The 15,165-nt window shown below is 34.9% G+C and overlaps 3 protein-coding genes across 4 annotated transcripts in view; 2 read left to right on the top strand and 1 right to left on the bottom strand.

Annotated features, from left to right (window-relative positions):
- The window catches only part of LOC105173525 (proteinaceous RNase P 1, chloroplastic/mitochondrial), a 5,791-nt gene extending 1,690 nt beyond the window's left edge, over nt 1-4,101 (top strand). The window contains exons 1-7 of one of the 2 annotated variants that reach the window (XM_011095297.2): nt 1-362; nt 444-533; nt 634-815; nt 912-1,032; nt 1,463-1,531; nt 2,014-2,143; nt 3,610-4,101. The exon at nt 1-362 is cut by the window's left edge and continues 1,684 nt beyond it. In XM_011095297.2, coding sequence (XP_011093599.1) covers nt 1-362; nt 444-533; nt 634-815; nt 912-1,032; nt 1,463-1,531; nt 2,014-2,143; nt 3,610-3,851 — 1,196 coding nt within the window. In that variant the 3' untranslated portion in view covers nt 3,852-4,101. Of the gene's footprint in view, nt 363-443; nt 534-633; nt 816-911; nt 1,033-1,462; nt 1,532-2,013; nt 2,144-3,572 lie in introns of both variants that reach the window. The other variant, XM_011095298.2, reaches the window with a different exon arrangement.
- Nucleotides 5,589-8,865, top strand: LOC105173524 (protein ABIL4). Its single transcript, XM_011095296.2, has 8 exons — nt 5,589-5,725; nt 5,796-5,878; nt 7,055-7,202; nt 7,733-7,832; nt 7,920-7,956; nt 8,051-8,226; nt 8,330-8,394; nt 8,632-8,865. Exons 1-8 carry the CDS (start codon nt 5,666-5,668, stop codon nt 8,734-8,736), a joined length of 774 nt encoding a protein of 257 aa, XP_011093598.1. The 5' UTR covers nt 5,589-5,665; the 3' UTR covers nt 8,737-8,865.
- Nucleotides 9,490-12,647, bottom strand: LOC105173523 (rho guanine nucleotide exchange factor 8). The gene is made up of 7 exons (XM_011095295.2): nt 12,205-12,647; nt 11,986-12,102; nt 11,375-11,529; nt 11,164-11,238; nt 10,787-11,053; nt 10,356-10,676; nt 9,490-10,260 (listed from the first exon to the last, which is right to left on the bottom strand). Exons 1-7 carry the CDS (start codon nt 12,431-12,433, stop codon nt 9,817-9,819), a joined length of 1,608 nt encoding a protein of 535 aa, XP_011093597.1. The 5' UTR covers nt 12,434-12,647; the 3' UTR covers nt 9,490-9,816.

Below are 15,165 nucleotides of genomic sequence, written 5' to 3'. Positions count from 1 at the left end.
TCTACTATGTTCTGCACAAGCTTAGAACAAGTGTGAGGCAGGTCTCACCAGCCACAGCAGATTTAATCGAGAGGTGGTTTAAGAGCAAGGTAGCTTCAAGGGTTGGTAAAAGAAAATGGGATCAAGAACTAATCATCCGAGCAATGGAAAATGGAGGAGGTGGCTGGCATGGAAAGGGTTGGTTAGGTAAAGGAAAATGGACCATCCGCCATTCACCTGTTGGTTCTGATGGCTTATGCAAAGGTTGTGGAGCAAAATTAGTTACCATTGACCTTGATCCAGCGGAAACTGAAAATTTTGCAAAATCAGTGGCTGCTATAGCTGCGCAGAGAGAGAAAAAATCAAGCTTTCAGAAATTTCAAGTATGCCAGTTCCATATTTTTCTTCTGTCTTCCTAGATCCATAGGCCAGTGTAATGAAATGAAAGCAATATTTTTTTGCAGAAGTGGCTTGACTACTATGGACCTTTTGAAGCAGTGGTGGATGCTGCAAATGTTGGCCTTTACAGCCAAAGAAGATTCAAACCATCTAAGGCAAGTGCTTTGCTGAACAAATGGTGGAGTACTGATTTTCCATGATTCTTTTTGTATCAGCTATTATGTCTAATTACTAATTATACTTTGCCATCGCCAGGTCAATGCTGTTGTGAATGGAATCCGCCAGATGCTTCCATCTAGAAAATGGCCACTCATTGTTTTGCATAATAGACGTATTACGGGGGAGAAGATGGATGAACCTTTCAATAAAGCGTTGATAGAGAAGTGGAGAAATGCTGATGCTCTCTATGCAACTCCTACTGGATCAAATGATGATTGGTAAGAACGCGTATAATGATTTTTTTACTGGTATATTTCATTTGTAGTTATGACCATTTGGTCTTCAAGTTCAATAGAAAATAACTTGTTCTTTAGGTACTGGTTGTATGCAGCTATAAAGTTTAGATGCTTAATTGTGACCAACGATGAAATGAGAGATCACCTGTTTCAACTTTTGGGCACCGATTTTTTCCCTAAGTGGAAAGAAAGGCATCAGGTGAGTTAGTGTTGGAGACTGATGCTACGTTATTCTCAGTAATTACAAATATAGTTAGCACCAGAGTTCTTGTGTCTTGTTTTTCATTAATATGGAGATATTGTTCTTGATATCCACTTGTACTGTTTCAAAGTCTAGCAAAAATGCTAATCAAGTTGGTGCATATGTAATCCTGCTTTATTACCTGTCCCATTTGTTATTGGTTGAGAATCACATGTAAGACTGGAAGCTCCACTATGCTTGATCATCATAGTGGCTTTAATGTGCTGTAGACTGTTAAAACTTAGCACCAGTTCTTATCTGTCTTTATTGATTAATTGATCTCCATTTTTAACTATCGATTAATCAAAACCTTGATGAGCTACCAATACGAATGGTACTTCTTTATAACTTCTATCGTTCTAATTGGGTCTCCTTTGTGTAACTGAAGGTTCATTTCAGCTTTACTGAAACTGGTCCAATATTTCGCATGCCGCCTCCATGTTCTGTCGTTATACAGGTTAGTTTCACTTTACTCATGGCCTGCATTTTTGTACAAGTTTTTAGCCAACATAGACATTGATAGAGTCGAATATGGGTATAGGGTTGTATTCTTCATACGAATGAAACACGATCAACCAAATTAGACAAGTATAAACTTATTGTAATACAGGAATCTTTTCCTGTATTGGGGAAATTCTTTAAGGACCTATGTGACATAAGTATTTCCATGTATGTATTCTGATAGTCTATGTTTTTGCTCAAGATCTAATTTAGTCTTTTTTTTTTCAATTGCTCAAGTTGTATCATTCGGGGACACAATATTCTCCTGTTTTCTCTATCTATGTTAAATTGTCATTTGATTCGGAACAATTTCTCTTCATATGCAAGTTGGTCTTATCCAGGGAAGAGTCACTTAAAACAGTTTGAAAAGTTTTTCTGCCCATCTATCTTAAAGTCTCTAAGAAATTGGATCCATTTCTATCGATGTTAACTTGACAGGAATCAGAAAAAGGTCACTGGCATATTCCCGTTGTGTCCGAACTTGAAAATGAGGATGAAAGAATATGGTTATGCTGTACTCGTGCAAACTCAAGCTTGACGGAGCAAGATAATTCAGATGTAGAGAAAGGTAACCTCATGCTGCAAAAAATCGAGTTTTCCTATTTAAGTTGTATTAATGGAACTTCTCCTTCTGTTTCTTACATAAACTTTATATCTGGCAATAAAGTTAAAATTATGTCCTCCAGCCTACCTTTGACCAGAGTTAACTGTCGGTATATTTGTCTTTCTCAACACAAATGCTTGATACAGCTAGGAACTTAGAAAATATGAACATCTGCGGATGGAAGTGACATGTTTTCTTATAAACGGATTGCAAACTTTTCCCCTGTCTTTAATAATAAATCTTCACGCCGATTACATTTTCTTTTTCAATTTTCACGAGTATTGCAAATTGTATTGAATATTTGTGAAGTAAAATATTGAGGTAGATAGAATATAAGTTATCTAACTTAGTATATGAAACTAAATTATGTATTATGATGTCATAGCCATAAGCTATATAGGGATTTTAGGGCTCTGTGTCATCTTAATAGTGCATTCAATAACCAAGATTCTTATTAAAAGTCTTGCTCTAGCAAAACAATTTGCTCAATTATCAAAACCACTCATATTCTTGAAGCTGTCTGGTTTACGGCCACATGTCATTGTCCTCTTTGTCAGTCACCTAGCTCACCATATACCCAAGATTCACATAGCCGATAACATTGTCTTCTATAGCACTGGTTTGTATAAACGAATACTCTTTAAGTTTCTGTCATATTTTCTGTGATTACCTCAGAGATATTTATATATATGACCTAGCTCTGTTGGTAAAGCCTATTTCAAAAGACTCCAACTTTACATGCTATGTGTTATTGTTTCCATTTCATATGTACTTTACCTTCATGGCAAACATCTCATCTAACATGTACATTTCCTACTTGGGCTAACTTTGAACGGTTTGTACACAATGTTTTCTCTGCAACTTTAGTTCAGAATAACAACACTTCCTGATTGCACCATACACAATAATCTGAAAGCATATGCCATGGGTTCCAGCTCCGGGACACCCGTTGTTCATACTTACTAGAAACAACCAAATGCATGCTTATAGATGACATTCTGCTAAGTTCACTCTCTCAACTCATTCTACCATATCTTGCACTATTTTCCTGTAATGGCCATTTGCCCCTCATATTTCATAGCATCAAACTGTCTCTGCTGACTGTCAATTCATGAGCTTTGGATACCAATAATCGAGATTAATATTCATATGTTTTCCCCTTTTGAAAGGTGTGCAGGATTTATTTTAAATTATGGTCATGGTTTAACATTCAAGAATAGTTTGCTTCGGCACTATTTCCCAAGCAGCTCAAGGATAATGTGCTTTATTACATTCCACCGGTTAAGATGTCTTAGTTAGGAGTTACTGAAATCAATTTTCTTTTCTCATGGGCACGATATGAATGTTTATGTTCCAAAGCATATCTCCGTTGATGCTCTCTTGTGTATGACAGATGAAACAAAGATTTAATGATGTTACCGTCTCCACAGATTCCCATCTTTCTGACCCGAAGAAGAGTAAAAGAAGTATCAGCGGACAGCCAAAATATCAGGTTGAACCTCAGTTGGCTGGAGACGGCAACCATGATCACAGACAAGCACAACTTCAAGAACTAAGTTCAAGTGGGAAAACTGTCGTACTATCATCTTTGTCCAAGAATCATGGTTCGATCGTTTCAGAACTTGAGGCCGCAGAGAATCTTGGAGCTTGTCTGATTGATTTCCAAATTTAAGGCGTTGATGAAGTCTGAGGCCTTGGTTATTATTTAGAAGGAAACATACTTGTACAGCACCAGAACTCCAACGTTTTAGAACGAGTAGATTCTCTCTCATTCTCAGGTTGAGGAAGTTGGTTAAGAGGTCATTAGTTTTCGTCTAGTTGATCGAAAACCGCGGAAGAGCCACATCTAGCGGTTGTGTGCTTTACACAACGCCTATAAAATTTTTAAGTGTAAGTCGAGGCAAGCACGAAAGTTCATCTAACTATGTACAAAGTTAGTATAATTAGTTCATGTCCTAGTTTGAAAAAACTAGTATGATGTTAGGTACCTAATCGTATTTTGCTTCATTCTGATCCCCTAATAAACTTTTCAGTGAAGAAGTTATCAAAAATTCAATTTTTTTAAGAGAAAAATGATCAATTCAAATTTTACCATGGAATTAGGTGTAGTACAGGTGTTTCAAGGGACTAAAGTGCAAAATAAAACTTGAATTAATTAATCATTTTGCCCTAAAAAAACTGATATTCCGACGACGTTTTCTGTTGGAAAGCTGATCGAGAACTTAAAGTGATACAAAATACAAATTTCACAGATGATAAGATCAAGAAACGAAGATGAAAAGTCGAGTGACTTTAGAGACAAACTCGCTCGTGGGAGCATTTATAGCATCTACACTTCAAAATTCTATGTCAAATTGTCAGATACACTAGAAAAAATGTAATTTTTTACGACGATTAACTATTATGGCCAAAAGAAAAAAAATCGTGTCAAATACAAATCAATCATGATTTTACAACACCCATTAGCTGTTATTTTTGCAAGTGCGGTCAAAACATTAGTCATGCCTAAAATCATGGCCAATGTTTGACGAATATTGATTAACTGTGCTAAAAATTTAAATTTTTACTCTAATTTTAATTAATTATGATTGTTAGTATAAATTTAATCACGATTAATAAATTATAATAATTTATAATATAGCAAAAAACTCATTTTATTTTTTTATATATGAAAAGTATGAATAAAGTTGTGGTGCATGTAATCAATTCAAAGTCAAAAGCAAAGAAGAGAAAGTCACGGGCCTCTTCACATTAATATTCCTTTGTCTTTGTTTCTTCTGTCATTCCAAAATCCTCCAACTCCATATGCAAACAAACTGCCTCACGAGACACCAATCTCTCACTTTATTATATTTTCATATTAGATAACTTTTAAAAAATTTATTCACAAATTTGATTTTTTTTAACAACTGAAATAAAAAAAAAGACACTGTTACTTTAAGTTAAGCAATATATTATTATTATATTCAAAAGGGTCTATAGTTTGCATAAGATAATTACATCATATTCAATACACAAAAACATTTTTCTACTTAAAAAAAAGGAACTAAATTAACAATTTTACGAACATAGGGAAAAAATAAGTACTAATTTGGAATGAGAAAAATGCAAGCAACCCCCTATGACATTACAAATGGGCAATTATTTTCCTGTGTTTTTTAAAATGCAGTAATTCACCCTCCTATGTTTTTAAAATGAAGCAATTTAAACTGAATTCTTTATTTCAAAAAACAGAAGAGGGTAAATTACTATTTTTTTTAGGAGAATAATTTGCTCATTTATAATATCACAAAAAATTAAATTACATTAAAAACGTGGCGCATTATCTTCATCCACAGACATTTTTGCTACAAGACAACATAATATATGCAAAAAGAACACAACATTGATGGACCACTCCAAAATTTTGAGCAGTATATATGAAGAAGAAGAAAGTGATGTATGAGTTGGTTTGATTTTTATTGAGTAAAAGAAAGGGATAAGAGAATGGAGGAGGAGGCAAAGTTGTTGGTTGATAGTGCAACAGAGTTTCACAAATCTCTCAAAGTTGGTCATATTTTCACATAATTGCTACTCATTTTCTGCTTCTTTTGGAATAATTAAGTGGTGTTTGCAGGAGCTAAGGGACTTCAGTTCTCAGCTATACCATGCTGCTGATTATTGGGAAACAGCTTTCTTCTCTTCCCAACACAAGAGACTGTAAGTCCTTTTTCTCAACTATTCTTCAACTATTTATGTTTAGTTGAATCAAATCAATTACATAATATGTGTATTGCACTTACTTTGTGATTCGTCGCTTTTTTTTTTTAACTGTACAAGAATCACATGATAAATGTATTGTATTTGCCATATATTTAATTAAGGTTTGGACGCATTGGGTCCAACTCGTTCATGCGCAATGCTGCTTAAACATATCTCAGGTTTTGATTTTGTATATCCACGCATGGATATGGTTAATTATACTTAAATTTTTTCTAAAATTACGAAATTACACTTTTTTCAAAGAAAATTTAATTTACAGTTACACTCCCTCTAAGAATTATTCGTTTACAATGAAAACTCCTTCGTTGGGGTCGACGGAGAATGTTAAATGTCTAGTTATCCCCTTCTGTTAGGCTATTTAAATAGATGCAATAATGGTGTACACTCCATTCTACATATAGAAAGTAAAAAATGTACAAAACATAGCTACTTTTAATATTAAAAAATGACTATTTTTTTTATTCAATACCTATAATTCAAGAAAAATATTTTATCAAAGTTACACCCTTTTAATCATATATATATATATATATATATATATATTAAATTTACCATCTTACAATTAAAAAAAGATTATTAAGGAAATGCAGAATGAGGGGGTAAATTTGAAAGTTTATGTAATTTTTTGCTGATGTCAGCATTTTGTGTCTAAACCTTATAGATGGGGGTCAGTTGTAAACGAATTTTTTTTAAAATGAATGTAAGTGTAATTTTCAAATTTTTTTAGGGGAAAGTATAATTTTACATTTTAAGAGAGACTTTAAGTATAATTACCCCTAATAATAATATATTGCAAATAACTGATCTGCTTCAGGGCGCCAATCTCCTTGTTGAGTGGTGCCCCCATATTTTATAATTAATGTTGGGAGCTTATCAGATGCCGTAAAGTATTTGGTAGACTTCTGCAAAATAAGCTTAAAAATGTTCTGGTTTGACCTCTTAGAAAAAAATAAGACATTTTGAACTTATATATATCTTTGCTTATTGTGAAAGGGTATTTGTAATTTTTTAAACAATGAGACAGTATTTGTAATTAAAATAAATCTCGAGACGGGCACTTGTAATTTACCCTATATGTGACGTTGGATATGTAAATATCTCTTAATAATGCAGCATTGTGGAAAACACAAAGGAGTACGTATCCGGAGCTGTGGCTACATTGGTTGATCATGTCGGAAGCATATCAGCTATTCTTGATTACACTGTTTCTAAGACCACTTCAGTTCCTCAGACAGAACACAAGATTGGCACCCTGAAGCAGGTCAGTTATTTCTAATATATAATTATTAGGGATAATTATGCTTAATTTCTCTCTAAAAATATGAAATTATATTTTTCTCCGGAACGATTTTAAAATTATACTTACACCTTATTTAAAAATTCATATTTACACCTTTGGATGAAAAATCCTAACATTAGCATAATAATTATATAAATTTTTAATTTTACCCCTCATTTAACATTTATGTGTAATAATTTTGTACATATAAGGTGAAAAATGCAATGATATTAACCTCACTCCATATATTAATATTATATTTATTCCTTTGTAAGTACAAAAAATATACATGGGAACATTACATGTGAGGAATAATTGAAAATTTATGTATATTTTTTTTGCTAACGTCAGTATTTTTCATCATAATCCTAACGAAGAATTTTTGAAGGAGGTGTAAGTGTGATTTCAAAACCATATAATTTTGAATTTTTAGAGAGGGTCTACGTGTAATTAGCCGTTATTATTATTAGCGGATTGCCATGTTTTAGTGAATTGTCTGTGATGTGAAAAAGAGAATTGAGACATGCCAACAACACTCTCACAAACTTGGCCTCCCAAGACTTCACTGGACTGCTCGCTTTTCAAGATTCCACTCTCGCTACACATCGCTGCGTACGTAACAGTTTACTGTCGTTTAAATTCGCTGGCTGTCGGTACGTGTTTCTTCCCTGATGTGTTGTTTCGGTGGTGCATCATCAGGTTTACAAGATTCGGCATTCATGACCGCGGTGTGCAGGTTATATATCCAAATAATAACTCTTATGTCGAAAGATGATCTTTCGCTTTTGACCGTGGTAATTAACCGTGATAGAACGACATATTTCGTGTAGTGTGCACAAGGATTCTGAGCGCGATGATGCTAAGGGTAAGGAAGGTAACGCGTGCGAGACGAACAAGCGGCTAACTGATCATTGCAAGCCAGCTCTGGTTGAGAGTTCAAACAGCAACATGCAGAGAAAGAGTGGAGTTTCACCTGCACTTGGGGCAGTCAGAGACTACAAACATCGTACCTATTTCTGCTTAAATCTTGACAAACCAGGCAATGTTTCAAAAGAATTGAGCATGTAAGTAAGGTGTTTGTCTAAATCTTCTATCCCTTTTGCTTGTAGTGCTGCCGGCACATGAAGGCCTACCGGTATCACCAAAAGCCGAGCACTCAGCTTTCCAGTTTCAGGTAAAAAAAAAAATGAAAAACTTTCCAGTTTCAGCCTTCAGGTGGCCGGATTCTAGTTGTAGATCCTGACTCGGTCGAACCTGAACCAATTATTTGGCAAGTGCAATATTATACTTGCTATGTGATTGGTGTACTGTTCATGAACAAGAATTTTTCGGTTCTTGTTCGTCGTTTGAGCATGCTACTTTCCATCTGCATATCAATGTTACATGTGTTTTGTTCTCAACGTATTTGCAGCTGCAGGAGGCTCAGAAGGTAAAACGTAGCATGATAAATTGGAAACTGATAAAGAACAAGGAGATTGCAATGCTTATAAGGCGTGGTAAACAAATTCTTGCATAAAGTATGTGGAGACTGGGAAATGTCAATTTTCATCTTGATGTATCAGCCCTGCATTCACTGCTTTCTCTAACTGTACCTTAGGAGACAACTTCTACTGTGATATAACAAATTAATGATCTTTCAAGTTCACCATTGCACTACCATATTCTATCGGCACCCTTTAAAAATTTTGGTTCGCAGTTTGGAACAATTTTTGGAACACAATATTCATAATTTTACAGCATTTTCTAAACGAAAAATGTACCTCTTTTTGGACACAATATTTGTTATATACTCACAGGTGACGGATCCTCTTTTGAAATCCACATTCCTTATTGAATATTCTGACAGCACTATACAAGACTTATAATGATCCTATCAAAGACACTGTCATCTCTCGCCTCGAGATGGGTCTCGTATCTATTTGGGAAAAAAAAAATCCTTAATTCACAAAAATTCACAATTACTTGGACATATTTCTTGTTGATTTCCATCGAAAGGACTGAAATTGCAATAAATTCCAGTACTAAAGTTGTCAATGCTGTAGCTATAGAACCATGGTTGCCATGACTGACTTCACAGTTTTGCATTTTTCAAGCAAATCATGTTACAAATCACTATCGATTTCCTTTACAGAACATTGGGACAAACGGCAAGAAGACATGCATTGGAGAAGTGAAGATCATCTTTAAATGTACCAGTGGCTTAAGGATTAACAAATCTAATATTATCCTACAATCAATGATCTTATGTTAGTACAAGAATACAACAGAATAATCAAGAAACATGTTGTCCAAACCATGAGAACAGTCATCGTGTCAAACAAAGAAATGAAATGTCAGCATGTAAACAAGATCCCACCACCTAAAAACTACACAAGAAGTTGGGGGAAGAAAAAAGGGAAAGAAAAACTGGTCTTGCTCTGATCGAGGCCGACATACGAGTGATTTATACTTCCCTATCCACGGCTGGAAGGATGAGCAGCCATGTCTGTAAACTAACTCAACTGACTCTTCAATCATCCTGAGTATCTATGCAATTGATCAAACACAAACTTTTCTACCACCTCTTTTTGCACATCACTTCATTGTTCATCAGTGTTTAATGGCGAGCTGCCGGACTTCTCAAAACAGTCATCTCAATCTTGTCAATATATGAAAACTTCTTAGTGGTAATATTTGGAGGCTTGGCCATCATATTGTCCTCTTCAGTCTTAGCATAAGACTCTAAGTTACAGTATGAATGATTCTTCTTGATTTCAGTCTCAGATAATCCCATCTTCCACCCCATGAAATCTGAAAGTTTCATTGAAGTTGGTGTCTCTGCAGCAGAACACAACTTCTCTGCCTCTGCCAGGGGGCTCGAGTAGCAACTCAAAGTCGGTGATGGCATGGAATCGCCCAACTGCTTTGGTGTCGCCGCTGCAAGTGATGGATTTTGAGCCATAGAGTCGGCATACAGAACGTCCTGAATACGGGACATCACCGTGTTGGCCAATGTTTCCAGCACTCTTGAATAGCTCTCGAGTATAGACAAGCCTACATCCTGTAGGGCGACAAACGAAACTTTGTATGTAAATTCTAATAAGGAATATGTGTGTTTGTGTGTGCAAGCTTGTGGATTGCAAGAACTCTACTTACTTTATTATATTGGATTTTGCTTATTTCGAGTGAGGACTGAGGGATTCCTGGGAATTTTTGTTTGAGTAGGAGCAAAATCATCTCTGCTCGTTCTTCAAAAAGCTCTCTTTTCTCGAAGCTTATAGCTGAACCCCAAGAAGATTTCCCATCCTTGTGATGCATCTTCCTTTTCCATATCACAATAGATGCCTCAATTCTGTTCTTTAGATCAAGAACTTTGAGCTCTGATGACAAGTCCATTGTCGAAAGGAACTGTAGGGGGTCGAACAACTCATCAGTAATGCTTTTGTAGATCGATTCACCAAGGCTTGCTCTACCATTCTACAAGATTGCACAATCACAAAGATCAAATGAATGTTTGCCAAAAAACTGTGTCATACTTGATTTTTCCTTTCTAGTTTTTGACAAAATCTTGAAGTTCATTTACACACCTTAGGGAGGGATTCAATGTAGTTATCTGGGATCTCCATATCCGCGAGTATTTGAGCATTTATCGCCATGGATGCTTTCAAGACTTGATTTACAGATTCCTTTTGCTTTTGCAAGAATTGTCGCGATTCTTCTGATAGGCCGTCTGGGGAAACCTTTACAGTCGGTAGCCACCATTTCTCATCACTTAGGGTCCCTTGTTCGGACTCATCTGCATCTCTCGACACGTACCTGAATTCTTGCTCATCCGTGAAGTTATCCAGGATATCCTGCTCATCATCATTATACATATATAATAATCAAACTAACATAACCACAAGAATTATTTTTCATTAACATACAAGTAAAACTTCAGGAAGAGGAGTTAGGATATCCTTACAAGGAGCATTAAATCAAGCTTGCGCAAGGCCGGAATGTTCATAAGAAGGTCTCGTCGTTGTTGTGCCACCATTATCTACAGAGGCACGAAAAATACGTGCAATTAATGTCACCATGTCGAGAAGTTACACAGGTTGTCTTGAAAAATGTAGTTCTGCTCCATTTCTTGGGATGAACAAACAAACATATAGGATTGATCAGTGAAACTTTACCTCCATATCAGTCCCGTCCTTCGACTTCTGTTGAGAAGGAACGAGTTCGACTATGTAATCTGTAACTGCTAAAAGCCAGTCAATTTCTTTCTTCCACCTTGCCTTCCTCTCTGCACACATCGGCTCTAACTTCCGTTGCTCCCCAAAAACAGAAGCTGCAAAGATTTTGATCAAATTAAGTATCATCTATTTGCTAGAGACAAGCATAAAGTTTGGATACATTATTACAATCTAGCAACATGATCTGCATCTGAACGGACAAGAACAAGCAAAAAGATGATCCATTCAAATTATAAAAAACGTCGGTATAACAAAGAAAGGGCTAAATGCAAACGACCCCCTTCATGCATGAAAACATTAATAGAAAAAAAAACGCATCTCAATAAAAATAAACAACGCGACACGACTCCTTGAAGCCGGTGGCAACAGGCTCATTCTTTAAAAGTTCAGGGCGTCGTATTGTCTTTTTTAGAGAGATTTCTGTCGATTTATATTTTAGGAAGAGGGTGAAATGCAATTACAACGTATTAAATCAAATGAAGTCCTATTCTTTCATTTGCTTCTGCATATCCGGATCACAAAAACATGAGATAATCCTTTCCGGAGATTACCTGCAAGATTCGTTAGGGCGTTGGAGAGGGCCAAAGCCGAAGAAACACCCTTCCCACCACCAGACATGTCCTCTCCCAGAAGCAACTTAGAAAATCTTTCCTTCATCAATTCCATATCTAAACTGATCGAAAAAGATAAGTACTTGCATTGGAAAAAAACCAGCAAAAACGTCGATCTTGAAGCCTTAGGAATTTAATCAACATGACATGGAATAATACCTGAAGCCTGCTTATCTTTCTTAGCTCCATCTTTCTGCAGTGGAGAGAGGCAAATCTGCTGAGCAACTATGAAGGCAGTTGCCACTGCTGCACTTTCATTCATAAATTGTATTCTTTCATCAATTCTTATACTTGCATGCTCATGAACGACATTATGGGACTGTCGATCAAACATCTTCCGAAAGTGGAAGGACCTGGCTTTTTGTATGCCGCCCTCTTCTTTAACCATCTTGGATGATCAAATGCTGCTAGAAAAGAACAAGTACTAAGAACATTTAATTTTGGTTCATCAAGATTCCGACAACAACATGGAAAAGGAAAAACCCTTCCTGCAGGAAACAGACGACACAAAGGGTTTTTCTGATCTTCCCTTAGCTGAAAGGGTGCAGATGAATCTTGGAGTAGCTTTTTCGTTGGGGAGTTGTAATGGGACGTGGGGTGCATGTCTGATCTGCACTAAGGGAAAACAGAACGGGAAAGGGAAAGTCAATTTTGGATTTTTTAGTATGTGGAAATGAACGGCTGCATTTTTCAACGCTTGCCAAAAACCCGGGAAAGCATATACGGACACGCTCAACCGACCAATGCCCAACTCCTTTCTTTCTAATCTATATCTATATTTTTGGATATTACAAATTAAATGTATGTGTAAAAGTATATCATTGAATCATTGTTTAAATGATAATATGTGTTTTCTTACAAGAATATATTATTTTTTTCCCTTCTTTAATTAACTTTATCCATTATTAATTTTAATTAGTTCTTTAAGTCCTTCAATTTGTAAAAATATGTAAATGTGGTCCGATTTAAGATTTTTAATCAATTTTCTAACCAAAATTTGCGACGTGTTTGCTAGAATTTTCAACTGGGCGAGGAAAATTGATGATGTGGCGGTGATATGACGCACACCATTGGTCGAAAAAAACTTATTGTCTAAGGGATCTGAACATAGGTGACCTAAGACTATAGAAGCCTTTATTACCACTTACCCTACAACCAATATATGTCTTCATGCTCAACCATCTTGTATAACCTATAAATTTAAAAGATTTTAATATAAAATTGATATTAATATTACTAAAAATTATGGAATAAGTTGACCCTAAAAATATCAAGATTTAATAATATATCTTTTGTTATTTAAGAAGAATATAGTCAACATGGAATGTTAACACGAAAAAATATATATTTTAAGAAAATTATATATTATTTTTTATATGCTAATTATTGTATATTTTTACATAATTATTCCTTATTGTTTAAATTTATTGTTACATATATTTATAATATATTCTGTAAGATTTATCAATCTTTATTAAATTAATAAATAAATATTGTATGATTTATACACTTAAAACTGCTCATATTTTATTTTTTAATATAGTAATATTTTAAATATGATATATTTTATATTGGAATAGGTAACCAGAAAGTCAATTGAATTGGCGATTGTAGGAACTATTCAATAATCTTTATTAAAACAATATTGTCTTGATAAATATAATAAATATCCATCCTTAGCATATATATCTGTTGTGCTGACTAATTACATCATCACTTTAGCATCACAACAGATGTCCACAGACCAATTAGATAACCCATATAGTTGGACCATACATTAGAAGGAGGCTATAAAACCAACTTCTGATGGTTGGTCTGAAACATTTTAAATCAAGAACCTCGAGACTAGATATCGAAAATCATATAACTTTCCCCTCTTCAGCTAACAATTTGTTCTAACCCAGGTAGATCCATGTTCAGTAGCTCTCTGTTGGTGTTCTCATTATTGTGTGAACTCAAAATCTTCCGTAGAAAATTTTGAGTCCAAGTTACTAGACTATCCTTTAGGAGGTGGCTGTTCTCACTACTGTGTGAAAGATTCAGTACTATGATCTTTGCATTGACATGATATCTTAAAATCTTTGCTTGTACGCAATATTAAGGATGTCTAACTAATACAACCTTAATTTAGTTTATTGATCATTCGAAATCAAAAATCCTTGTCTATTAATACTTTCAAAGGATATGTGAATGACCACCTCAGCTAAATATTCAAGAATAATTTATGAAAATTATTTGTGGATTGAAAGGTGAGAAGGAAATTTCACATTGTCAATTTTTGTTACAATTTTTTCAATTTATTAATAAAAAAGAACAATAAGGGGCAAGTGATCATTTCCAGGCCTTCATTCTTAGATTTTATAATTTCATCAAATATGAAATATTATAATTTTTCAAATAACAGATATTATTTGTAATTATATCAAGTCTCAGAAGTGCTCGTTGTAATTTATCCTTAATATTAATTGATATATTCACAAATATGTTATGATGAAGGGGGAAATTGCATTTTTGTCCCACACAATATAGGGTGCCACACTTTTTTGTCCCATAGTTTATGGACTTAGCACATTTTGTCTCATAGGCCAAAAATTTGTAACATTTCGGACCAAAAATGCTACAATTTTTATATCTGATGCATTCAAAAAATGCACGGGTCCAATTGATATGAACTATGTTCAAAGTTGGGCCAAAGCAAATGCAAATCCTAAAGGGGGGATCTGCAAAAAATGGATTAGCACTCTAATGCCCAAGTTAGTATTGGATTTAGGAGAAAAATAATCGTAAAAAATGAAATGTAAGGAGAAATCATGATAAAGTAAGCAATTTCGTGAGAGAAATCGTGCTAAGAGTGCAATTTGAATGCTAAGGCAAAATAGAGAATGGTTTTTCAGATTCTGAAGGGAGTCCCCGTAGATAAATTGAAGGTGTCCCTATTGGTGGACTGAAGGGTATGCCTGGTGTAGGACTGAAAGTGTCCCTGTTGAGGAGTACTGAAATGAGAAATTAAAATAAAAACAAGAATTTCGTGAGTAAAAAAATATGGCAAAAGCATAAGTTTGCAGCGAAATAGCAAGACAGTTTCTAGCTTCTTGAAAATATGTCTATTGGGGGGATGCT

This window comes from Sesamum indicum, linkage group LG11 (genome assembly GCF_000512975.1).
Source record: "Sesamum indicum cultivar Zhongzhi No. 13 linkage group LG11, S_indicum_v1.0, whole genome shotgun sequence".
Taxonomy (NCBI): domain Eukaryota; kingdom Viridiplantae; phylum Streptophyta; class Magnoliopsida; order Lamiales; family Pedaliaceae; genus Sesamum; species Sesamum indicum.
Note: the sequence above shows the minus strand (reverse complement) of the source record. Positions and strands in the feature narration are given on the sequence as shown.